This window comes from Bufo gargarizans, chromosome 1 (genome assembly GCF_014858855.1).
Source record: "Bufo gargarizans isolate SCDJY-AF-19 chromosome 1, ASM1485885v1, whole genome shotgun sequence".
Taxonomy (NCBI): domain Eukaryota; kingdom Metazoa; phylum Chordata; class Amphibia; order Anura; family Bufonidae; genus Bufo; species Bufo gargarizans.
Genome location: NC_058080.1, coordinates 302020341 through 302047450, shown reverse-complemented (window position 1 = coordinate 302047450; position 27110 = coordinate 302020341). Strand labels below are relative to the sequence as shown.

General features: G+C 40.6%; 1 protein-coding gene across 1 annotated transcript in view; it reads right to left on the bottom strand.

Annotated features, from left to right (window-relative positions):
- The window catches only part of CFAP299 (cilia and flagella associated protein 299), a 521421-nt gene that overhangs the window by 60513 nt on the left and 433798 nt on the right, over positions 1-27110 (bottom strand). Inside the window, exon 4 of the mRNA XM_044279374.1 lies at positions 16005-16147. Within this exon, the coding sequence (XP_044135309.1) occupies positions 16005-16147 (143 nt within the window). The remainder of the gene's footprint in view (positions 1-16004; positions 16148-27110) is intronic.

Below are 27110 nucleotides of genomic sequence, written 5' to 3'. Positions count from 1 at the left end.
CCCCCTCATTGGTGGTGCAGTGGCAGCTTCTGATCGGAGCCCCAGCTGTGTAAGCCTGGGGCTCCGATCAGTTACCATGGCAGCCAGGACGCTACAGAAGCCCTGGTTGCCATGGTAACATCCCTGATGCTGTGTGCACAAGGCACAGAGCAGCAGGGACAGTGTGAAGTCCTATTCACCCTGATAGAGCTGAATAGGACAAGGGATGAAAGATCCCAGGTTCTCGCCCCTAAGGCTACTTTCACACTTGAGTTCAGAGCGGATCCGTCTGAGACGGATCCGCTCATATAATGCAGACGGTGGATCCGTTCAGAACGGATCCGTCTGCATTAAAAAATTTTTTTTTGATGCGGCCCACATAAACTTAAATTTAGTTTTTTTGGCCCATGTTAGCCTTTGAGTTTGACATGCTTGCCCTAGACCATCTGATCCATCAGAAGAGCTACTGTAGCACAAATTGCTGAAAACAATGTTGTGCCATCTCAAACTTTGATGTCATATAACTAGGATATGCCATCAAAGTCATATAGGAGCAGGACAGGTCCCAGACTCACACCTATCGCCAGTACGGGCCCCCGAAAGTTAAGGAAAGCGCATGTGCAGTATGCTCTCCATTGATTTCTATGGGAGTTATGAAAACAGTCGAAAGGAAGTCTCATAGAAGTGAATGGAGAACGCACCATGGCCCAACACGGCCCCCGCTCCATTCACTTCTATGGGACTGCTGGAGATATCTGAGCTCGGCTATTTTTGGTAGTCCCATAGAAATGGAGAGCAGACACTGGTTGTATACCCTAGCAATACGATACCAAAGTCTAAGATGAGACAAACCCGTTAATCTTTTTCTTCATCAACATCCTGGCTGCCCAAGATGGAACAGTTTGTGGCAGTCCAGGATGGGCATGTTCTTCCTTCTAAACATGAGGCAGTTCCTGGCAAGCCACTTAACCCCCTTCCTGACCAGGAGCAATTTTTTTTTTTTAGTACAAAAGTCTTTTAAAGCTATAACGTTTTGGTTTCAATTTGGCTATGTAAATCATTTTTGCACCTTTTTTCGGTGATAAATAGGGCTCTATTTTCATGTCATATTTATTTTTTGACATTTTTGCTTTTAAAATCAGGAAAATTTAAAAAACTGGAAAATAGTCTATTTTTCACATTTGTTTTATAGATGTTTTTGTTAGTAGCACTATATGCAGCTAAATATTTATTTGTAATTATGTCCCCTTTTCATAATGGTCATTTTTGATATGGGCTGTTAGGTATGTTCACTGGAGAAATACAGCCTCCAGAGAGGGTTCACAAGGCTGCACAGTCTCACTGCAGAGCTGATCTGGGTCTGCTAAAACCCAACAGCTCATGCAGACACCCAGACCCCGGAGATCACATGGCTAGTGGCACCACAGCACGAAGCATGATGCCATTTTGTGATCGCTGTTCATTGAGTGGTGTGATGAAGAAGGCAGGGATGAGGAAAAACTGCCTGTGCCTTCTCTTTGGGGATCCTTGCTGTCACTGCTGCACGATTGGCATGTTTAGAAACGTCAGAGATATGTGCCAACTGTCCACATATTTATAGTCAAGAGGCAGTTGGCAAATGGTTAAAGGGGTTTTCTGGTTTAATATTTAATAATTTGATATTGATGACCTATTCTCTGGATAGTTCATAAATATCTGATCGGTGTGGGTCAGACTTCCAACACCCCCATCGATCTGCTGTTTGAATACACTAAGGCTACATGCACACGACCGTATGTGTTTTGCGGTCTGCAAATTGCGGATCCGCAAAAAAAAAAGGATGACGTTCCGTATGGCATCCGTTTTTTTTTGCGGATCCGTTTTTTGTGTGGATCCATTGTAATAATGCCTATCCTTGTCCGCAAACTAGAAAAAAATAGGACATGCACAATTTTTTTTGCGGAGCAACGGAACGGACATACTAATGTGGACAGCCTATTGAAATGAATGGGTCCGCATCCTATCCGCAAAAAAAAAACGGAACGGACACGGAAACAAAATACGGTCGTGTGCATGAGGCCTAATAGTGAGATTATGCGACATCAATCATAAATGTTTTGATGCAGTATCTTACCATCCTCCTTCCCTACATATAGTTCATGCTTTTTCTATTGTTTATAGATATCTGTTTTATGGAGGTCTGTATTCTGCCTATGGAAAAGCTGGTGCGTGATCTCATAAAACAGCGTGACTAGGGGGGGGGGGGGGGGGAATATACCAAAAGGTACATCAAACTTATTCTGAGGTGCACAGATCTTAATAATTTTGTCACATCGGGATATACAAACAGGAAAAACTGAAATACATGCCTAGTTACTTACTGACATATGTTTCAGGTGTAATTTTCATGATTCCATTGTAAATGATAGCACATTTTTTTGAGCCATGAAGATCATACCCTTTCCTCTGCACATCTAACCCATTCCCCTCTCACCAATTCACATGTCTGATTTTCTTCAAAGACCATCAGTCTGTTCAGAGAAAGTCACACCATACCCTACGTTGACCCAATTTTCATGCTATACTCACCGATTCAAGTCAATAATTCAGTAAAAAAATTGGACAGCACATGGACGCAAGTTGTGTGCAGTCCATTTTTCACAGACAGTTGCTAGGAAACACTGACGGGCATTTCATTTTTATTTATTTTTTATTAAGTGATGTGAAAAACAGGTGACATACTGTTGCCATACAGATGTAAAAAAACAGACAAAAGGAACACAGTCGGAGACAAAATTGAGTCAACATGGATGAGAAATCTTCTGTTTTCCGTGGGCAGAACACAGGAGAGTTTGCTCATCTGAATAAGCTATAATCGTAGAATACCACCACCTTTCCTGCTGGGATATTTAACATGAACCTTCTAAATGCTTAAAGGGTATTCCCATCTCATTCATTGATGGCATATCGCTAGGCTACGTCATCAATGTCTGATAGATGCAGGTTTCATCTCTGGGACTTGCTTCTATCTCCTTTCAAAGTGAAGGAGAGCGCACTGTGCAAGCGTGACCATCCTTCATTCACCACTATGGGAGTTCTTAAAATAGCGAGCACTGGCTTGGCTATTTTCAGCAGTCCCAGTGGTGAATGGACAGGTGGTCCTGAATGCTGGGTGCGCTTACCATTCACTGCTATGGGACTTCCAAAAATAGCTGACTTGACAGCTCACTTGACTTTTAGGGACTCCCATAGCAGTGAATGGAGAGTACAAAGCGAATGCGCAGTGTTCTCTCTTTCACTTTGGGGGCCTTGTTCTGGAGATAGGTGCCTTGTTCTGGAGATAGGTGCCGTACCCACCTCTATCTGACATGTATGGCATATCCTAGCGATATGCCATCAATGTCTGAGATGGGAAAAACCCTTCAACAATGATATTTTTAGTTGTACTATTATTGATCAACCAGTTATTTGAGGTCATTTTGAAAGATTGTTAATGTTGAACAAATCAAAGCAAAATTTATTGACTTTGATCCAAATTTCAGCAAAAATTCTATTTGCAGCGAAGCTAAATTCCCTTACAAAAAAAATCTTACTCACCCCATCCATTTCCGCATTAAAAGGTCGTCATGGCCATATTGATTGCAGAAACCGTGAGAAATCTCACGCGGGTTGAAGTATGACGCCACCACGCTGGCCGGGTGTGGTGACATCATCAGTGATGACATCATCACACCCTGCCAGCTTGATGATGTCGCAAGATAGGGGCGATCGACATTTCTCGTTATTGTGCCAACTAGATACAAACGAATGCGCTCATGACTAAGTAATTTGTCACAAATCAAATATCTTTGTGAAATTCCGCAAAGCGGTCGAATCAAATTGTTCCTCACTTGGTTCATCTCTAAAGATTGTAGCCACACTTCAGTCTGTCAATAGTATAAATACCACGGTGTAAAATAAACCCATAGGGCAGATGAGTGCAAATGGATGTATATCACATAAAACACTTCAGAAGATGCAATAATGAAGTCATAGGCTGCCAATGACTGTAATTCTGCATTAACATCAATTCATCTGGTACCTGAGCAACCTGCTACCTTTACCTCTAAATCTTTCCACTGCACTCATCTTGTTTTCTTCATAATTTGCATTGAAAAAATGAAATTGAAAGAAGTAATATTTACAGTGTATAACACAAGCCAGATGTGGAAGTAAAGTTCTCCAAGCTAAACATTTACTGAGTTGGCAGCAGCACACGTCTTTCCTACTCCATCCAAATATGTTAAGTTAAAATGGACTGTAATTTCTCCTTATTCCCTTAACCTCCCTGGCAGAGGTCCGTTGCCTTGTTTACTGAGTGGTGGCTTTTAGTTACTGTTACCTACCCCTCTCCAGCACAGCTGCGTTTCGGCTTTGCATAACAACTCATTTTCAATCTAAAAGTATATTTCATGGTTAAGCTGAGCACATTACTAACATTTAAATGCTGTCATCAGAGTGTCATGCCACATTTCTCTAATTCTGCACTGATTAATTGTCATGATACATAAACCAGTCTTCTCTTCAAGTCATCTCTTTGAATTTGGAAAACAGATATGATAAAGATATTATAGAGATGGAAAAGAAATATATAGATATAAACAGAGATCTTTCTCTTGCTTATATAGCACCAACATACACTACTCACAAAAGTTAGGGATATTTGGCTTTCGGGTGAAATTTATGCAAAACACAAAAAGTTCACGCCACAGTGATATTATATCATGGTGATTTCCTCATCTTAAAACTATTTATTGAAGCAAAAGCCAACAACAATGGTGGGTATACCCCCACAAAAATGTCAATGTCTCAGTAACTTGTCATGTGGCCTTGAGCATCAATTACAACTTGACAACGACGTCTCATGCTGTTCACAAGTCGACTTATTGTATGCTGAGGCATGGCATCCCACTCTTCTTGAAGGGTGGCCCTCGGGTCATTGAGGTTCTGGGATACAGAGTTATGAGCCTCTACACGGCGACTCAGCTGATCCCATAGGTTTTCAATAGGATTCAGGTCTGGAAAAAGTGCAGGTCACTCCATTTGAGGTACCCCAGTCTCCTAATGATGTAACCTCGATGAGCTGGTGAATTGTCATCCATGAAAATACAATTAGGCCTGTGTTGTTCATGTAGAGGCACAATGACTGAATAAATGATTTTATTCAAGTAGTATGGGCGTGTCACTGCACCATTCACCAAGTATAGGGCAGTTCTGTATTGACTAGACACATCTGCCCACACTGTAACAGCACCACTGAAGGCTCCTCTGTGGCTGATGCATAGCACTCTCCTCGATGTCTCATCAGCACTGAAGCCCACTGGTCCCTCGTCCAGCGTAGATGCTCCCTGGCCCATGTAAGATAATAATGCATGCGTCTGCTGGTGTAGTCAGGTACCCTTGCACGCCTTGCCCTGTGAATGTGCGGAGGTCTGTCAGACTGGCTACACATGTCTGACTTCTCTGTTTGTTTTGATTTGGGTTTGAGCTGGATCCACCTTCCCTCAGGTGTACTGGGTTTCATTTTTATTGAGGCTAATTATCCCTCCTTCCCCCAGTGGCCTGTGCGGGTTATAGTTATTTTCTGGGAGCTCTGGATGTGTGGTGGATTGTCTGCTCCATCTCTGCTCAAGATAACTCCTCTCTGTTATTTCCCTTTGTGTGTTTTATCTAGGCCTCTAGGGAGATGCTTTCTCCTGGTTTGAAGAAACAGGTTGCCTCTTCCCTTTTCCCTGCTGCTTAGAGTTTGCCCAGGGTGTTTAGATTTAGGCACAAGGGCATGTGCATATCCACCATAAGGGTATGCACATGGGCACAGCAGTTTAGGGAAAGCTTTTAGGGATTGCTAGGAGGTGACCCTTTTCTCCCTAGCTTTTGGGCCTAGTCATTTGTTCTGTTTGTTTTCCTGTGTTTGGTTATTTCCCCGCTTACCTGCCTATCGTGACAGTCTAGCATGCAGACCAAGCTTATGTAAATGGTTTTGAACGGTCTGGTGTGACACTTAGGTGCCTCTCACCTCCCTTAAATGTGCCTGGAGTTGTGTGGCATTCTTAATCTGGTTCCGCAGGGCATTGTTCACAATTAAGTGGTTATCAGTGTGGGATGTGGGCAAAGGAAATCCCCTTCTATTGCATTCTGTGACTCTTCCAGTCTCTCTATATCTCTGTTGCAACCTGCTGATGACACTCTGACACTTTAGGCTCAGTGGTCACATCTGTCTGAGAACACCCTGCTTGAAGTCAATGGCGAGGTACTGTTGATCAATTGTTAGGTGTCGTCTTGGTCTTATGATGTCAAAATGTGAACAGCATGCTGAGGAGGCCTGTATAAATACCAAAATACTAATTGAACCAGGAAATGTATTGGGCAATTCATGGATAAAACACCTGTTGTGAATTTTGCCGTTAAGCTCTTTGCTAGAGAACAGCAAGTTGTGCAAAAAGTACTGAAACATTGAACAGTTGGACATGTGCAATCAAAAGTTTAGAGAAGGTCACATTTAAGTTCACCTGTAAAGGTTAAAGTTTTAGGTTCATACTGAAATTTCACCCACAAACCAAATATCCCTAACTTTTTGTGAGTAGTATATTCCACAGTGCTTTACAGACATTACAATCACTAACTGCACCCTGTGGGGCTCATAATATAAATTGTAGTCCATAATACGAATTCAGTATATCTTTGGAATAGGGGAGAAAACATAAAATTACACTAATTTATGACAGACTAAAATGATTTACATATAGATAATTTTTTATGGGAACAGTGCCTCATTTTGCAGATTACCCACATTTAATTGAATTAGACTGAGCTGTAATATAAGATGTATAAAGGGAAAAGGTACAGTATAAGTGTACATTTTGTCCTGATGTCATTTATCAGCCGACTGTAGGTACCTATGTAACCATGGCTGAGAGACTTTGGTACCCAACAAATACTAAGGCTAAATTCAAAGTGTTCATGATGAACCCTTACAAGCCAGTGGGATTCATCAGGATTCATTAGTTTTCATATACAGTCGTGGCCAGAAGTTTTGAGAATTACATAAATATTGGAAATTGGAAAAGTTGCTGCTTAAGTTTTTATAATAGTAATTTGCATATACTCCAGAATGTTATGAAGAGTGATCAGATGAATTGCATAGTCCTTCTTTGCCATGAAAATTAACTTAATCCCAAAAAAAACTTTCCACTGCATTTCATTGCTGTCATTAAAGGACCTGCTGAGATCATTTCAGTAATTGTCTTGTTAACTCAGGTGAGAATGTTGATGAGCACAAGGCTGGAGATCATTATGTCAGGCTGATTGGGTTAAAATGGCAGACTTGACCTGTTAAAAGGAGGGTGAAGCTTGAAATCATTGTTCTTCCATTGTTAACCATGGTGACCTGCAAAGAAACGCGTGCAGCCATCATTGCGTTGCATAAAAATGGCTTCACAGGCAAGGATATTGTGGCTACTAAGATTGCACCTCAATCAACAATTTATAGGATCATCAAGAACTTCAAGGAAAGAGGTTCAATTCTTGTTAAGAAGGCTTCAGGGCATCCAAGAAAGTCCAGCAAGCGCCAGGATCGTCTCCTAAAGAGGATTCAGCTGCGAGATCGGAGTGCCACCAGTGCAGAGCTTGCTCAGGAATGGCAGCAGGCTGGTGTAAACGCATCTGCACGCACAGTGAGGCGAAGACTTTTGGAAGATGGCCTGGTGTCAAGAAGGGCAGCAAAGAAGCCACTTCTGTCCAAAAAAAACATCAGGGACAGATTGATCTTCTGCAGAAAATATGGTGAATGGACTGCTGAGGACTGGGGCAAATTCATATTCTCCGATGAAGCCTCTTTGCGATTGTTTGGGGCATCAGGAAAAAGGCTTGTCCGGAGAAGAAAAGGTGAGCGCTACCATCAGTCCTGTGTCATGCCAACAGTAAAGCATCCTGAGACCATTCATGTGTGCGGTTGCTTCTCATCCAAGGGAGTGGGCTCACTCACAATTTTGCCCAAAAACACAGCCATGAATAAAGAATGGTACCAAAACACCCTCCAACAGCAACTTCTTCCAACAATCCAACAACAGTTTGGTGAAGAACAATGCATTCTCCAGCACGATGGAGCACCGTGCCATAAGGCAAAAGTGATAACTAAGTGACTCGGGGACCAAAACCTTGAGATTTTGGGTCCATGGCCTGGAAACTCCCCAGATCTTAATCCCATTGAGAACTTGCGGTCAATCCTCAAGAGGCGGGTGGACAAACAAAAACCCACTAATTCTGACAAACTCCAAGAAGTGATTATGAAAGAATGGGTTGCTATCAGTCAGGAATTGGCCCAGAAGTTTTTTGAGAGCATGCCCAGTCGAATTGCAGAGGTCCTAAAAAAGAAGGGCCAACACTGCAAATACTGACTCTTTGCATAAATGTCATGTTATTGTCGATAAAAGCCTTTGAAACGTATGAAGTGCGTGTAATTATATTTCACTACATCACAGAAACAACTGAAACAAAGATCTAAAAGCAGTTTAGCAGCAAACTTTGTGAAAACTAATATTTGTGTCATTCTCAAAACTTTTGGCCACGACTGTAGATGACAGTTTATACCTTGTGTGAAAATCCTCTGCTGATTTTGCTTCAAATATAGTACAAATCCACAATTCATTGCAAAATATCCACGTTACCTGTGGATTTTGTGTTGACTTTGTCAGTAAATTTTGCTGTGGATTGCAAAGCTGAAAATCCACAGCTCTCACCCAAAACCAGAGTACTACCTGTAATTTGTTTTTGTTTTTGAAACCCTATTCACCAGCAATGTACTTTCTTAAATTTCTTGAAAAATTTAATTTATGTCATTTCAAGTGCACACAGATATGGTTTCTATAAAGTGCCAGTCATATGATTACATGTAGTGCACCATGCTACCTAGCAGGGTATGGGTCAAGACTCAGTACACACTACATGTACTGATTTTTGGTAGGTAATTGGATGTACATCTCATGTCCATGCCAGTTTTCCCCACCTAGATTGTGCTCTGTGCCTCATTACCTTTCCCAATATTATGCAGGCTTAGGTCTATTTGCCTTATTCACATATGTACCTTGCTATCATTTATCTATTCCTTTCCATTTGGGCACCAATCTATCCCAACATGGGCTGCACCATGCTTATCTGTTGCCTGATTTCACATTGATATGGTTCTAAGATATTTTCTCACTAATTAAATGTGGTATCTGACTCTTTGTAACTGATCACCTACCCTCTATAGTTCATCAGTTACAAAGAGTCGGATAACCCCTTTTATTTTACTTTTTGTCTTTTCCGAGATGGCGTCTGTCATTTCCAACATGGTTGTACACTCTTACCCTTTTTGTGCAGTCTTTCCCAAAATGATGATGATATCCTTCAATATGTCACATAGGCTCAGTGTCTTCAGCCATGCCCAGAATCTTCAAACCTTTGTGCTCATGCCCAGGCCTCTTTCCTTCTATGCATTGTCAGGTTTTGTAAACAAAGCACATGAGCGTGCTCTGTATCTCTGGGCATGCCTTGCTGCCCTCTCTCCTTCCTTAAAGGAAGTGGCATTTATAAAGTAGAGAAAGGTAATACAAGCCACTTACTAAGGTATTGTTATTATCTATATTGCTTGCTTTGCGGTCCGGATTCATTTTTTCATCACATTATACACTGCTCATTTCCATTGTTACAGACCACCCTGCAATCCATCAGCGGTGGTCGTGCTTGGACACTATAGGAAAAAGTGTCAGCCTCTCTAGTGGCCGGGACCATGGGAGTGCACATAGGCTAGTGCTCTTTTCTCTATTGTACAAGCACAACCACCACTGATGGATTGCAGGGTGGTCTGTAATCTTGGAAATGAGCAGTGTATAATCGAAAACTTAATCCAGCCAGCATAGGAGGCAATATGGACAATAACAATACATTAGTAAGTGCCTTGTATTAACTTTCTCTACATGATAAATGTCACTTACCCAAGTGAGACTACTCCTTTAAAGTAATGTCCCATCCTTTACGCCAACCTCAGCATAACTCTCTTCTGGTTTCCATATTATTTTATGTTCTATGTTTTGAGCATTTAATTATCAAATTTTTCTAAATTGTATTATAGGTTATACCGGTGTCTATAGCAATGAAACATGTTGGGACAGTTTGATTTGTGTCTGTTCCAGTCTTATGACTGATACTGGCTGATCATCTGTACATAATAGTTGGACTACAGATTTACATCAGCTTTTTGTATCCTGTTCACCCTATAGTAGGGATAATCTTTTGTTCTGATGCTGGTCAACCTTTGTCAGGGCACATAAGCTGTTTTAACTGTTTAGGGTTTAGTGGTGTAGGGACTTCCAGGAAGAGAGGGCTGCAAATCAGCTCTGCCTCTAATGCCACCAGATGTAAGGCAGCTATCCTATAAGTCAATGTTTAGCTCTTTAAATAAGCCTTGAGACACGACTCGAATATTAAATAAGCCAGCTCCTCATCTGCAGACAGCTGTTTCGGGGGGACTTCCAGGGTGAGACAGCTTACCGTGCATTTTCAACAGTTACTTTACTGCGTCATACACTGTGCAATGGCTGTGCTTATTGCAGCTCAAGTTCACTTGAATGGGATTGAGCATCACAGGCAAAGTACTATGGCCCCATGAAACAGTTGATCAGCAGCGGGGGTCTCGGGAGTCTGACAATCAACTAATCAGACTAATTTCACACTAGTGTGATAGGCCTCTAGCAGGCTGTTCCAGCAGAGAACAGCCTGCTGGCGCTCTCTGGATCCAGCATAGCCAGATGTAACCATTGCCCGCCGGCCCCATTGACTATAATGTTTACTTTAATGACAGGCCTTTACTTTTGTACCAGGCTCTTTTAATCACCCTGTACATTCTTCTAGTTCTGTAGTGCAGTGTATTATACCTGTCATTTTACACTAAAATGCAGCCTGTTAGACCCCTTCCTCTGGCAGGGCCTAATAGGCTACTGCACATGGCAAATGCAGGGACCATTGTTAGCAATCCAGTTGCCATACCGACCATTACATCCGATAATTGTGTTCTGGTGGGCCAATAAAAGTTAAAGAGGGAGACCCCTGCCTCTGAAACTATTTAGCAGCAGCTGCTACTGATCACAATATCTAAGGGGTTAAACTTCGAGCATTGGATGTTTCTCTGATCCCAGCCTTTAGAATAGGAGCCTGTCTGTCATTCGACAGCAAAGAACCTGCTCCGATAACACAGAAAACCAGTGCCATACTAAAACAGCAGGTCAGTAAAAAGGTGTATAGATGCTCACTATGGGGTAACATGATCATTACGTACTTGTAATTACCAACGACACCTGAACTACAATGCCCTAGCTGCAATCTTAGAAGTGAGTCTGTCTCCAGCTTTTTATGTGTAGTATTATGATTGTAATGATATATTGAATATAATATGTATTTGCATTTTGCTTATAATTCTGTGGACTGTGTTTTTGTGTGGGTCTAATAGTCAGTGAAAAACACAGTTGTCATTATCATTTTTGAAGCCCACTTTATATTGATGTTATAGGCTGAATGTTGGAAAATTATACATTGTACAGTACAGTACTGTTGTACTGTGGCGGGATTAATTATCTTGGTGAAAGAAGCCACTGCCATTAATGAATACCAATGCCATGACTAGATGTATTTGGTCTAGAACAATGTACATGTATGTGGTACATGTCAAAGTAACATATACTGTAGCTGAATGACAGGACCCAAGGTTTCCCAGCAGAACATTGTTCAGAGCATCACTCTGCCTATCAGCTTGTCTTCTTCCTATCATGTATCCTGGTGCCATATCTTACTCAGGTGAGCAATGGACAGGCACCCGGTCATCTACATGATGTAAAAGAAAATGTTAATTTGGCAAACCAGATCACCTTTTTCCCTTGCTCCATGGTCCAGTTCTGATGTTCATGTGCCAAGTGTAGGCACTTTTGGAAAGAGATCAGTATGGGAACTCTGACCTTTTGGCAAATACGCAGCCCCATACAAATCAAATGGCAAGGGTGTGTTCTGACAGCTTTCTATTCAAGTGAGAATTGAAGAGGTTATCTCATTTTAGACATTGGTAGCATATCACCTAGATATGCCACCAATGTCACATAGGTGCACGTCCCAGAGCTATCTCCAGAACAGGATCCTGAAAGTGAGCAGAGAGCAGCTGTGCAAACACGGCCACCCTACATTCATTTCTATGAGGCTGCCAGAAATGGCTGAGCTATCCCATAGAAGTGAATAGAGCGATGGCGAAGCATCTGAATTGAAGTTTTGTAAACTTCACTCATCTCTAGTGGCTAGCACAGCCTTATCATAGATGTGCATGGCCTACTTAAAACATAGAACATCTAAATATTCTGAAGATCTTCTCAAGTTCTGTCACATTGGATGGGAACTGTTGGTGGATAGCCATTTTCAGGACTCTCCAGAGATGTTCGATTGGTGGCTAGCACAGCATTATCACAGATGTGCATGGCCTACTTAAACATAGGAGCACAAATAAATATTCTTGAAAAATGGGTTAAGTGTAATATACTGCCACTTTTTTTTCCCCTCAAAGTCATCATTTTAGAATCTGATCTGTTGATTTCTACTTTATTTGCAATTACTGTAAGTAATACTTTAGCAGACAGTAAAACTTAGAAACACATCATGTTCAAAGACAGGGGACAAAGTGTCTTTGGGATGGAAAGAATCATATTTAAAAAAATATATATAGCACCACCTTTCAAATTTGTCATTACCCCTCTTGAAGGAGTGATTCACAGATTTCAGTAGCTCAAGTCAAAACAAATCTCTACAGAAGTCCCATCAAAAGATTTTTTTTTAAAATATGGAAATGTGTACTTCCTGGTGACTCACACAGTTTCCTTCTTTGTAAATTCATATTTTTGGTGACAGGTTGATTGGAAATGTTTTAAATATTACAGTATCCACTTAAATGGATTTGAAAAAGGGATATTCATTTTCATTATAAAAAAATCTGTAAAAGTTATGATGCGGAATAAGGTTATACATTTATGTACAATATCAAGTTCACACTGTAGGTTCTGTATTAGTGTACTTTATTATAAAGGATACGTCCGCATTTACAGCCATTTGCTTTTGTGTCCAAGCATTTTAAATTTTAAGTTTTACTTTCAAATCTCCAATTTATTTTAAAATTTCAAATCTCATCCTGCTTTGCATGTACAGCTCCTAATTCAAAATAAAAAAAAAGTATATGTAGGTACAAAACCTACATTAACCCCTTAATGACCCATGACAGATATATCCATCATGAGTGGGCAAAAAGCATGTTTGGAGTGGACTCACAAGGTGATCTCGCTCCACACGTTACAAGGTGATCACGGCCTTGTGACGTTTGACGACCTTGACTGTATTCGGCGAATACTTCAACTCAGGTCATTTAATCCCTCAGTTGCTGTGGTCAACAGCGACCATGGCCTCTCAGCGGTTAGAAACAGGGAGAAGTCTCCTTCTGTCTTCTGATCAGAGTCCCAGCTTCAAAATCACGGGGATCCGACTGGGTTCTATGACAGCCTGGGGCCTTGTGAAGGTTCCCAGTGCTGTCACAGTGAGCTACCTGAAAAGCTGTGCCCAAGGCATGGCCTGACAGGCATCCAGTGAAAATTTAAATCAATTTAACATCTAAAAATAAACAATTAAGAATAAACATAATAGGTACTGCCATGTCTGAAAATGTCCAAACTATTAAAATATAATTATATAATATTTTTTCTTCGTGGTAAAAATAAAAATGCATAATGGCATACTTATTTAGTTTATTTAATTGAATTATTATATCTATACCATATTTATACTGTATTAGATATTGTCATGCACCATTACAATTTAATTATAGTATAGGACATTGACAATTGATTGTTCTTTTTTGTACATGGGCATTAAGATCAATGCTGTGATATAAACCCTTATTTCTGTATTCTGTGGAGAGAGGCATTTTTCTATCACTATTTCTTTAATGACTGTATAGGGTCATTTTATACTGTTCTGTACTGATATTGAATACATTTTTGACATTATGTAAAGAAACCATATGTAGTCTAATCCTGTGGCATTACTTCCTTCAATTCGTCCCCTGTTTCTTAATAAACATTCGAATGCTATAAAATAGTATGGGACAAATTTAAAGTGGTTCTCCGGGAATGATTTCAGAAGGCTGCCAGTACCCTGTTCTACAATATGAGCAAGACTTGTTGCTACCACTTTCAGAGTTGCCTAGGGATGTGAAGGTGTGGCCTCACTGCTCATTACACACTGGCATATATTTCATATTTGTGAGCTTTCCTGTCAGGCTGCTCAGTCATGATGGCATATCATAGGCAGGATCAATAATTACCAACTATTATACAGCAGTGTAGTAAGGCCCCGCTCCCCAGCAGTTAGAAAATCTAACAAATTGAGGGGACATTAATCATGGGGTGACTTGTTAAAGTGGTGAAGCTCAGGGGTGGTAAGTGTGACACGTGTGTTGTATCATATTTGAAAAGCATGCGGCCCGTCAACTGGAAAAAAAAAATTGACGACTCTGAGACCACCACTCTACTTTTAATGGAGTAAGACTGCAACAATTTATACGACTTTTTAAAAAGTCTCTGTGATAAATCTGGAGGAAAAGTAATTAAACCCTGCCCACTTTCCCACCCTTAGCCCTATTTTGTGACTTTTGAATCCAGAATTCTGGAGTGCAGCGTTTTATACATTAGTTCATAGAGTTTCATGGAACATTAACCTTTTTTGCTAATATTTAAGCTGTTTTATTGCTCTTCCCCTGCAGTACCTCTTTGAGACCTATAATTTGTACCTGCTTACATCATACAGCGTTTAATATTCACGTTAATGCTTGTGCTCTAGTTTTTGTACTCCTACATTAATTCTTTAAAATATAATACATCTGGAACGTGATCTATATCTAGTTAAAACCTCTTGTCCGTAATGAAACAGCTCAAGATAGCTGAAAATACTGTGGGTTGCATAGCTGAGGTTCAGCGAGCACAGCCAATACTGTATTTAAATCCTTTAAAACCGCAACCACAATTAAAGACCACCTTAACTTTGGCTAAAGCCCCTGGTCACTGCATATCTTGGCAATGCAAATAAGTAAGGGTTTCAATAACTACAAAGGATTCCATGTGCTGTAATATGGATTCATCTGAGCAAGTTAACATTGCAGAGACATAACATCTGTGACGGCTACAGTTACACACACTCACAGAAATATGAAGTTGTAGAATAATAAGTAACGGCTGACCGTAAAAAGTCAATTATTCATACACAACAAAAAAAGTATGACTATCGTTAAAATGATATGTAAAGCACACTGATACTTAATATAACAATAGAAATTATAAAGAACCGCTATAACTTTGACATGATGGGACAGATTTACTATTAATGTACATGCTTTGTAGTGCATTGAACACGTGTTTTAGACCTTTTTACTAAACTTTTTACGTCTCATCTGACAAAGGGGCATGGCTTTATGAAGAAAGGAGAGTAGCTTAGTGGGAAATTGCTTGTGGCTTAAGTGGCAAAAAAATTTACCAAACTTATGGAGTATTTTTTGAGTAAACAAAGCCAGTTTATAGGTGGCATACATTTAGACTGCATTTATCATATTTATCATCAAGGATAGGTATCTGTTAGTCAAATGCTATATGATGTTTATGGTCATCTTAATGGGGTTGTCTCACAAAGCCATGCCCCTCCATCGTCTTCCCAATAAATGAGCAACTGTTCTGGTGGACTCCAACTGTCCATGTTATGAATGAACAACTACATTTATCTGCCTCTGCAAGGGAAGTGTCTGCTTGGCAATGGCTTCCACGAGCAAAGTCAGTATATTTCATTGTTAAATGATCATTAGAAGTGGCTGTTTTCTGATTACAGCCTCCATGCACCACTACAAAAGCTAAAACAAATTAATTTAATTATTTCTACACAATTGTTATTATAATCAGTACCTTAGGTCAGTGGGTCTTGGAAGGAGCTTTTTCTTGCCACTAAAATAGGCTTCAAAGTCTTCTGTCTTTAGACGAAGAGAATAATCAATATATCCAGACACCTCCTGTCCATGTGAATTTTTATGTCGGATAAAGATGATAGACTAAAAGAGAAAATTCTAAAATTATATTTAGAAAAGAAGTCAAAATCATATATTAATGCTGTATTTTAAGAAACTATAAAATCTATAAAATATGCATAAATGATATCACCAAAATGTAGGTCTGATTTTGGGATCTGTTCATGGTAGTGTACTGGCTTCCATGTATTATGCATCCAAGACAGATGTATTTTTAATTGATTGAAATAAGGCCTAAATGGTCATTTTAATATATTAAAGGGGTTGTGTTATCACAGAGAACTCCATTCAGATTGGTGCTGTTGCTGCAATCAGCAGATCACTGAGGGATACGGGCAGGCAAGACCTTTAATGGCTTCCATTAGATTTTAATTACTCCCAGAAGAGTTGACTGCTTTGGACAATCTCTTTATGTCATAAGGATACCCCAACAGTAAGCAGATCACAGCTAAGCTGGGGCAGCTCCTAAGGCAGCATATCTGTACCAGTGAAAGCATGCTACCGCAAGTTTTCACTGACATAGTGACGGTCAGAGATCTTGGTACATGTTCAGTTGCTACATTGAATATGACCACACGGGACCCATATGTCCCCTGCATTGCCACACAATTACTACACCTTAGCCAAGTCTATGCTGCTTTGTGTCACAGTGATCTTCTATGCTCTCATGAATAATAGTGGTGTGGACACAATATAGAAACAATCAATTTGTGGTGGAAAGTGATCTTGTCCATGGTGGGAGTGTTCACATTGATCACTCTACTCACCAAGGAAGACTAATTATAATTGGTGGCTTCATGAGTGGTATTGCTTAAAACCAACATGGACAACCAGCTCTAGTTATTCTCTGCTATTAGCACCTGTGAAGTCAGATGGCTTCTTCTCTTTATTTTATTAGAATAACCAATAAAACATTTGTTATTTGGTTTCTGAAACGTTTCTTCAGGCAGTGAGTGAGATCACAGGTTAATCCACTTCTAAGATCTTCAGAGACCAGCTGTAACCTGTGAGGAACCTAGTGTTTAACATGCCTACAGTGCCACCACAGTAGAAATATGATACGGTTGGGGCAGTCACAAAATCCATTGAAAAATTAATTGTTTACTTAACTTGTTAAGAATCAAGATGACAATTGCTACATCTGTATTACAGTGTGCTCATTGAAATCAATATGTTGCCATAAAATGCATGGCTGGCCCTCCAGAGTAGGAGACAATCTTTGTTGCTGCTGTCTTCTCTGGCTTATAGAAAGAGAATTCTATATTACCATATAATTGCCTAGTAGAAGATATGAAACTAGGTATTCAAAACCAGATAATCACTTTAATGTTGGATATTAATGCAAACTTCACAATTCTACCCATCAAGTGCAATGCTTCAGAGGGGAACTTAAATGAAGTCATGAAAGTCGCAAAATGAAAAAAGACAATAATTGGAAACATTTTGGTAATGATGAAAGAACAGAAAATCATATGGTAAATGTCAGTGTGAGCAGAGTCCTCCAGCGATAGCATGGGAGGTACTAGCATGGGTGGTAGCTATGCTCCTTCCTGTATCTAACCCCCACCAGTGGCCTGCCAGTTGTCTCCATGCTACTCTTCACACCATACTGCTTATTTAATATAATGGATATTTTATACTTATTTAACACATGATAACTCAATCGTCTTTAGCTGTTATGAATATTTCAAAGGGTGATGATTGAACAGAATATTTTGCTACTATCATAGTCAAAACCACAGTAAAAATACATTGTTTGATGTTAAGCATAACTAACACCCACTCAGAACACCCACAGGATACCTGGCTGAAATTCTCCAGACGCTTTACTAGTCTTTTGTGTCTGTGCCACTTTATTCCAAGCTCCAATGCCACAAATATTCTCCCAGCCTCTGCTGCCTGTACTAATATAGTATGCCAGTTTCCTACCTACCTGTGCCAATACCATATTTTGTAAATGGAGCTGGAGTAGTAGCATGGATGCTTTAGATTTGGGGTTTGGGATGCCTATAGACAAAACTCACATTTGTGCAAATCTTTCAGCATTGTAAAATAAAATAAATATAAAATAAATCTTCTTGTTTACAAGCATATAATAAAACATGCCAAAAATGCCCCCCCCCCCAAAAAAATAAAAAATAAAAAAGGATTTGTCAGACGGTTGTACAGTGGGACGGTCAAATCTTCCTTCTTGCATGCCTTTTTGAATATGAGGCAACTAATGTTCTCCAAGCTATATCGCACATATATCTTAACCGTGGCAAACTGCAGCATACATTACAATACATTTTAACAAAGCAGTATTTATTTTATATGGTATTACAGCAATGCACTTATTTGGTGCATACACAATTTCCAACTTTAATATTTAGATACACAAGACAGCACCTAGAGAGAAATAGTACCATAGTTTGCAAGTGTGCATATTTTGCCAAAAAATATTCATTCATATCAACTAATGCCTCATGTTTGTGAGGTGGAGAATATATGTTTTTTGGGTACACATAAAAGGTACTGGGCAGCCCACCTTAACAAACAGTATAGGCCTAATTAACTACATGGTACACTACAGCTTACTATGTGACTGGCACTTTTATCAAAGCCTTATCTGTGTGCAATCGGAAAAATAAGCACCCACCTCCTCATGCCTGATAGGAGTGCTAATGGGTAGTCATGAGTCTCTTGCATAGTATTTTGTGGGGCATCCTGCTGCGAATTACTGTTACTGTTAGCATGCCCTTGTATCAGTAAAGCAGTCATACACTTTCAATAGCTTTTAACCAGATGCTTCTCCTACTGAACTCTCCATACACATGCATGTCCAGTTCAGCCGTGTTTTATATGAGAAAACGGGAACAAGCTGTTGCCAGGGTCTCTTGTGGCAGCTGATTTAATTGCGAACAAAGGATTGGGCTGGAAATGTTATATACATTAGGTGATTGGCCAGGCCGCTGAGACCAAGTCCTAGACCAAGGTCCTGATTTATCATACCTTCACTCCAGAATACGACTTTTGCACTCACTCACGCAAAATTTAAGCTATTGTGCAATATTTTGCGACTTTTTTGCAATCCCGCAAAGTTTTGCGACTTTTGCATTTTTACACGACTCACTCCAGTTTTGTAATGTGGATGGAAACGTAGTTGTGGTTAGCTATGCTAATGAATTTCACTCCAGATTTATCTCTAAAATTTAATTTTTTTTAAGTTGCATAAAAGTCGCAATCTCACTCCAGGAGGACGGAAAACTGAAGGAGCTTCTCTAGACAAAGTGTCAGGTCTGAGGATAAGACACATTTATCAGGTAACATGAGACATTTGATGAATGTGGCATAAAGTACTCTAATGCAGATTCAAGCAAAACTGACTTCAAATTTTCCCCTCATTATAAATTTCCCCCTAAATGTATATGGCCACATTTAATATGGATTTTTATAGAGATATGATGTAGATGTGACATACTGTACAGTGATTTACAACCCAATATAACTAGAGTGGACATAGTAGGGATCGAAAGTCAATATAATAAATAGAGATGAGTGAATCGATTTGTTGGATTCCGTAATCTTAGATACCCTGAGAGGAACATGGATACAGAATATGTGTTACATCAGCGGTTTACTGAAAAAAAGGTAGTCCCAAGTTCTGAAATTTCAAAAAATGTTTAACTCTCATTAGAAACAATACAACAATATAAACTGAAGAACCAACAGATTGGATTACCAGCAGGGAGTCAAGTAAAACTAAAAGTGCCTCTATACTATAACAAAGCATGGCCAACCAGGCATGATCTAAAGTTAATGCTGACTACTCATCTCACCCCCATGACAATAGGAGTTGTGGGGAAAAAGGACTAGGCATGTTGGAGTTCAACATGACAACTCATTTGTTCCCTCAGAAGATAAGCTGCTACCAAAAATGTGTCTATCCACATTAAAATAAACATACACACCCGAATGTTTAGCGGGGATATGTTTAAGGCTACATGCACACGACAGTTGTTTTCTGCGGTACGCAGATAGCGGATCCGTGTTCCTGTTTTTTTTTCACATCCACATCCGTTCCGTTAGTCCGATAATTTTGTAGGTTGTGTTTCTGTGTGTCTTCAGTTTTTTTTTGTGGTCCGCAAAAAAACCCTGAAGGCTATAATTCTTGAAATTTAATATATACAGGTTTCCCAGCAACCATCCGCAAAAAAAACGAATGCGGATGACATACAGATGGCTTCCATTGGTCATCCGCATTTTTTTGCGGACCCATTGACTTCAATAGGTCCGCAAAACATTTATTGAGGACAAGAATAGGACATGCAATACTTTTTTTGCGGACGGGAAACACGGACAGCGGACGCGGACAAGAAATGGATGAGTCCACCGCATTTTTAACGGAGCCATAGAAATGAATGGAAAACCATCCGATCCGCACAAAAAAACAGAACGGAGGCCACAAAAAAACACTGCCGTGTGCATGTAGCCTAAGGACAAGTTCACACAGTCCATGTTTAGTCAGTGTTTGATCAGCGATTTCCATCTGTAATTGTGAGCCAGAACCAGGAGTGGAGCCTACACAAAGGTAATGTATAAGGGAAAGATTTGATCCTGTTCTGTGTTTTTGACTGGCTCCTAATAACTGATGGACATCACTGATCAAACATTGACCAAACACTGAAAATGTGTAAGCAACCTAAGAAAAATTGAACTCTCATTATACAAGCAAATTTCCCTCTGTGGTTTCTATAGATAAGATGAGTAAAATATTACGACAACTACCATACCTATATAACTAACTTTAGTCCCTACCAATTTTTTTACTGTTCGAGAATGAAAAAGCTGATTCCATTCAGCTGAAATCTTTTCTTATTCCTACTGAGATTATACATCCTTTTACTCGTTCAACAACGTGCCATCTTCTCCTGTTGAGAGCCAGATTAAGAGGTCCTATTTATTTAGTCACACTAGTTCATCCGAACAAAGAAAGGATCAACAATACTTAGCATTCCCTTTCCCTCTCCCACCTGTGATAGCACGAGATTCAGCAATATAAATTACTGCAAGGAGTCAAACTACAGATGTGTACCTTCAGCTATCACACATGACCATGGAGGCCCATTTAATATTCATTTAGCTGAAGAACATCTGCTTTATGGACAAACCTGACAGACAAATTCTACTTGTCATATGAAAGAAAATGTACCGATCAGCTCAGTATTATTTCACTCTGAAAAGTCTAGATGAGCTACATAAAGTAAAAACAAAAATGAAAATAGATATAATTGAAAAGGAACATAGATTAAAATATGGATTTTTTTAATAAAAATATTTTAAAAAACTAAAATATTACAATAATAATTGACTTTATATCATCCTCCAGTGTCCACTGCCTTAACAGAGCCACGTCAACAGACTGAAGCAATGTTTTTAAGGACCACTAATCCCAGAGAACACAGAAAACAACCAACAAAACTTAACATAATCTCCTTATGTGTCTTTTTTATTTGCCCTTGTTTCGTCAGATATCACAAATGCAGACCAGGAAGAAAAAAAAATAGAAAAGCTTTGCCTTGTTCTCTCAGGCTGTAGCCATGTCTTCTCCCCTTTCCTCTCTCCCATCTAAAGCTAGTGCATGTGAGCCAAGAGGTTTAGGAGGAGGGGGCTGAGTTTACTCTGGATAATGGTTGTCTATACAGCAAGTGTGGCCATTTTGTTGGAAGGAATCTCCTAGTTACTAATAGTGCAATATAGATTTGGTAACTGCATCAGCCATAGAGCATCTAGCTGACTAGCTAATCTGCCCCGTTACACAGTAATAATTCCTCCATTCACTGCCCAATTGTACAGAAGCTGGCCAGCAGGAAAACTGGAGACCAAACTACATATATGAATGGTTAAGGCTACTTTCACACTAGCGTTCGGGCGGATCCGTTCTGAACGGATCCGCTCATAATAATGCAGACGGAGGCTCCGTTCAGAACGGATCCGTCTGCATTATTTTTAGCATAGAACAGCTAAGTGTGAAAATAGCCTAGTACGGATCCGTCCAGACTTTCAATGTAAAGTCAATGGGGGACGGATCCGCTTGAAGATTGAGCCACATTGTGGCATCTTCAAACGGATCCGTCCCCATTGACTTACATTGAAAGTCTGGACGGATCCGCACGGATCCGCACGCCTCCGCACGGCCAGGCGGACACCCGAACGCTGCAAGCAGCGTTCAGCTGTCCGCCTGTCCGTGCGGAGGCGAGCGGAGCGGAGGCTGAACGCCGCCAGACTGATGCAGTCTGAGCGGATCCGCCTCCATTCAGACTGCATCAGGGCTGGACGGCTGCGTTCGGGTCCGCTCGTGAGCCCCTTCAAACGGAGCTCACGAGCGGACCAGCGAACGCTAGTGTGAAAGCAGCCTAAATCCCCAGTATTGTAGAATACCTAGCTGGATTTCCTAGCCAGGAGCCTGGAAAAGTTGTGTAAGTGACAAATCCTCCAAACGGTACTGTAGCATAGCAACAAAGAATTGTCATTCAAGGTCCTGGGAAAGCAGTGTAACAAATTAAAGACGATAATGCCTGTGAAGGGCTATGGAATATGTTGGTGGTATTTAGCAGTCCCTGTAGTAGGGACAGATACATAAGTCGTTCTCCCTACTCCCTAATAGTGCCATAGTTACCATAGTGGAGCTGTAATAGACTTGCAAAATACTTAAAGGGGTTATCCCACTAAGCGTTTTCATACTTACCTGCTGCCACCGCGCGTTCACTTCCTGGATTCTGGCTGGGGGCGGGCTTCATCTTGATTGAAGTCTTCTCCCGGCCGTGCCGCGCGCTGGACTGAATGCGCACGCCGCCGCGCATGCGCAATGGTGACTTATTCCTACAGAGCCGGCGTGCGCGTTCGCAGCTCTGTACTATTCTGGCCGGGAAGAAGTCACCGTCGCGCATGCGCGGCAGCGTGCGCGTTCAGAACAGCGAGCGGACCGGCCGGGAGAAAAGAAGGAGTCTTCTGGGCAAGCGCGACCTTCCGGCTTTTGGAGAAGAGCGGAGGTCGTAACCAGGGGAGACCGAGTCACAACAATCAGGTAAGTGGGGATGAATTTTATCCTAATCGGTGGGGATGTTAATAAAGTATATTTACAAAAATGATCACTGTCAAATCATTAACAGATTTAACAGTGATCATTATGATGGGATAACCCCTTTAATCTACCAAGATAAATCCCCCTCCTAAATCCTAAATAGCCATAACTCTCTCAGTTTTAAGTGGTTTTTTTTTTACACCATTTACTATGTCGTAAAACTGACCTGTTACTTTTATTCTCCAGATCAGTACGATTATGGCAATACCCCATATGTATAGTTGTAATGCTAAAAAAATAAAAACATTTAAAACATTTTTTTTTTCATAAGCATATTCTGACCCCTCTAACTCTTTTGTAATAATTTGTATGGCACTATGTGCATTATTTGCAGGGCAATCTGTACTATTCAATGATACCATTTTTAAGTGTGCAGGACTTTTTTTTAATCACTTTTTATTTAATTTTTGTGGGATGTGAATAAACCAAAAAACATCAAATTGGCCAAATATTTTATATTTTAATAGCATGGGCGTTTTTGCACGCAGAGATGCCCATGATGCGTGTTTTTATTATTGGTTACATATTTTTATTTACATTTTGTTGAAAGGGGGGCGGTTTTAATATTTATATTTAATTTTTCTTTATTTTTAAACATTGTTTTGACACTTTTTTTTCTAGTTCCCATAGGGAACTAGAACAAGCAATCATCAGATTGCTTCTCTCATAGACTGCAATGCATTAGCATTGGAGTCTATGAGAAATCAACTATGTTTCTATGGAGCCCTGCCACAGGTGCGTGCTTCTGGGTTTTAGAGCAGCCAGATGGCGTGGTCATATTTGACCATGGCATCTGAAGGGTTAAATGTCACAGACATTAGTGCAGGGTGTCTGTTATTTAAAACAGCAGAGAACTGGCGGCCACGTCCACCAACTGAAATTTACTGTCGGTGGTCGGAAAGGAACTAAAATAATGGTTGCACTACTCGGACATTTTTTTTAATTTGTAGGGTAAAAATAAGGTCTCCAAGCCAGACAACCCATTTAATATACAATTGTCACCATCATTTATACAATCAGAAATATATAAAATGTGAGTGGGTGAATACTGTGAAGATGATAGCACAGTGAAAGGTAATGCGCTGAGATGGCTCCTTAAATTAGACATTCTTAAAATAGGAGAGTTAAGCAGAATAAAATGCTCTTGTGGTTTCAATCATCATTAAGATAAGATTTTTCCCAAAGGCTCTTTGCTGTGTTAACTCGACAGCTTTACTGTGTGTTGATGACTTATCTTTTCTGGAAAGGAGAATTGAAGCTTGTTCTTTCAAACAAAGCACAAGTAAACTTGAGACCCCAAAGAATGACAAATTACAAAGAGGAGCTGAAGAAAACAAAGGCAGACAGTCCAGCCATTAAGCCCCTCTGCAGGCGTTGTTGTACCAACAATGTAACAGGTGCTCCTTTCGGGCCCATCTGTAGCTTTTTACAGAGGAAGTCCTTTAACAAATTACAAGGACCATTTTTATTACCCTTTCAAAGAGGACCAGTTCAATTAGAAGAGAATATTCACTGCTGATCATTGATAAATTTAAATCCTGTGTTTTTCATGTGGTTACATATAAAAGCTACAAAAACAAAAACAAAAGAAAGTTGTTTTTTTACTACCATTATCTATTTCCAATTCTTGAACTACACTTGTTTTATACCTCATGTATTAAAAGCACTATATGTGGGCTAGACAACATTCCCAATGCATGGCACAGATCTGCATGCACTTAACATGTTACAATGTGTAAAGGACGTGTTACAGCATAATCAAAGCCCCCCCCCAACCTCCATCTTCATCATTTAACCTTTGTACAGGGATCTGGACTATGTTGCAGGGGGACAACCAGGCTGCTACCTCTTGGAGTAGTCTCTGTTCAGTAGCTGCTGACCCAAGGTTGGGTCAAGAATGTTAATTAAGGCATCAAGCAAAACCATAGTCAGGAACAAGCCAAGGTCAGGGCAGGAAGAGTTCTTAAAATCCAGTAAACAGTTTGGAGTGGGCAGTACAGTATCAATATGAGGAACAGGCTTAGGTCAGGCATTAAAGTGTTACATGCAGTCAGTACACAGGCAAACAAACAGTACTATGCACCTTTTCAGAGGCTAGCCACACACACTAATTTCTCAGGCACCTTCTCAAAGGGGAGAGTGCCTTAAATACCTTTAGGTAGAAGAACCATAGATGGGCCAGATTAAGATACACACTGTCTCTTTAAGAACTGTCACTGCAGGCAAAAAGCAGGCAGCAGACGAGCATGGAGTGGATGGAGCAGCAAGACACTAAGGGACACATACTACCAAAGCACAGGAGCAAAGAAACGGGTAAGTGCTCTGACAGCCATGTCTGCTAGGAACAGGGAGGCGCCAGTTGCCATGGATCTCCAGGTCACACAATTTTGGTACTCCATCTGTGATAGGACTACATAGCAGAGGATGTCTTGACTATGGATTAATATTACTGATGACTAGTGCTTAGAGGTGACCTATAAGATGCAATTTATAGTCTTCCAACTAATGCTAATTAATACAGTTGCAAGAAAAAGTATGTGAACTCTTTGGAATGATATGGATTTCTGCACAAATTGGTCATAAAATGTGATCTGATCTTCATCTAAGTCACAACAATAGACAATCACAGTCTGCTTAAAGGGGTTCTGCACTTTGTTTTAACTGATGATCTATCCTCTGGATAGATCATCAGCTTCTGATCAGCGGGGGTCCGACACTCGGGACCCCCGCAGATCAGCTGTTTGAGAAGGCAGCGGTGCTCCAGCAGCGCCGCAGCCTTCTCACTGTTTACCGCGGCCCACTGATGTCACGACTAGTATCAACTAGCATGGGCGGGGCTAAGCTCAATTGGGTTGAGGTCAGGACTCTGACTGGCCACTCCAGAAAGTGTATTTTCTTCTGTTTAAGCCATTCTGTTGTTGATTTACTTCTATGCTTTGGGTCGTTGTCCTGTTGCAAAACCCATCTTCTGTTGAGCTTCAGCTGGTGGACAGATGGCTTTAAGTTCTGTCACGACTATGGTTTGGTCGTGACTATTTGTGTCGCATGCAGTTGTCAGCGGTCTGCTTGTTGTCTACCGCAGGTGAGGGCAGTTAGTATGTTGTCTCACGTGTGGTTGCCGCTGGCAACATGTTGTTGTTGGCAGTGTAGCAGCCTAAGCTGGTTGCCAGTTGGCTCGCTGTCAAGGCATGCGGTTGCATCTAGCACTGTGTGTTTGTATGTGTTCACTTTCCATGTTTGGTTTGCACGGGATTTAGTTGTGTGTGCATTTCCCCTTTAAGTGACACTTACCTTGTCTGGTGTTGGAAGGGTTAACTCCTTTCCTAGTATGTGTGTGTGGGTGTGGCTGCTTGGGCTATTTAGCTTCTGCTGGCTGCCTGTAGCTGAGAGGTACTCCAGCCATGCTTTAGGCTGGAGTCATCCTCCTGGTCTCATATGCCATCTATCCAGTGAGGGCCACTCTTGTGGTCAGAAAAAATATATGTATGATGTTAAGAAGATGCTTTTATGCTCTTTATATTTATTGCAGCTATGGGTGTCCTGGGTACCTGTGTGATTTGTGTGTGTGCTGTGTCCTTAATGTTTGTGTGGACATCAGTACTTGTGCATGGGTTCCAGTCAGCGTGTCTGTGGCAGGTAGGTGTAGTATTGGTTTAACTCACCTGCCATATCCATATGCTGTATGTTTCCCCTCTCCTTGGCCAGTGAGACTCCTGTTTGTCTGTGTCTAGGAGGAACAGGTCGTCTTACCCTGCTCCTAGTCCAGGGATTTAATGAGGGCTAGTAGGGACCCTAGGTTATGGAGTATGAGCCCTCCTACCATCTGGGTTTGCTCATACGGTTAGGAGTCAGGGTCAGAATTAG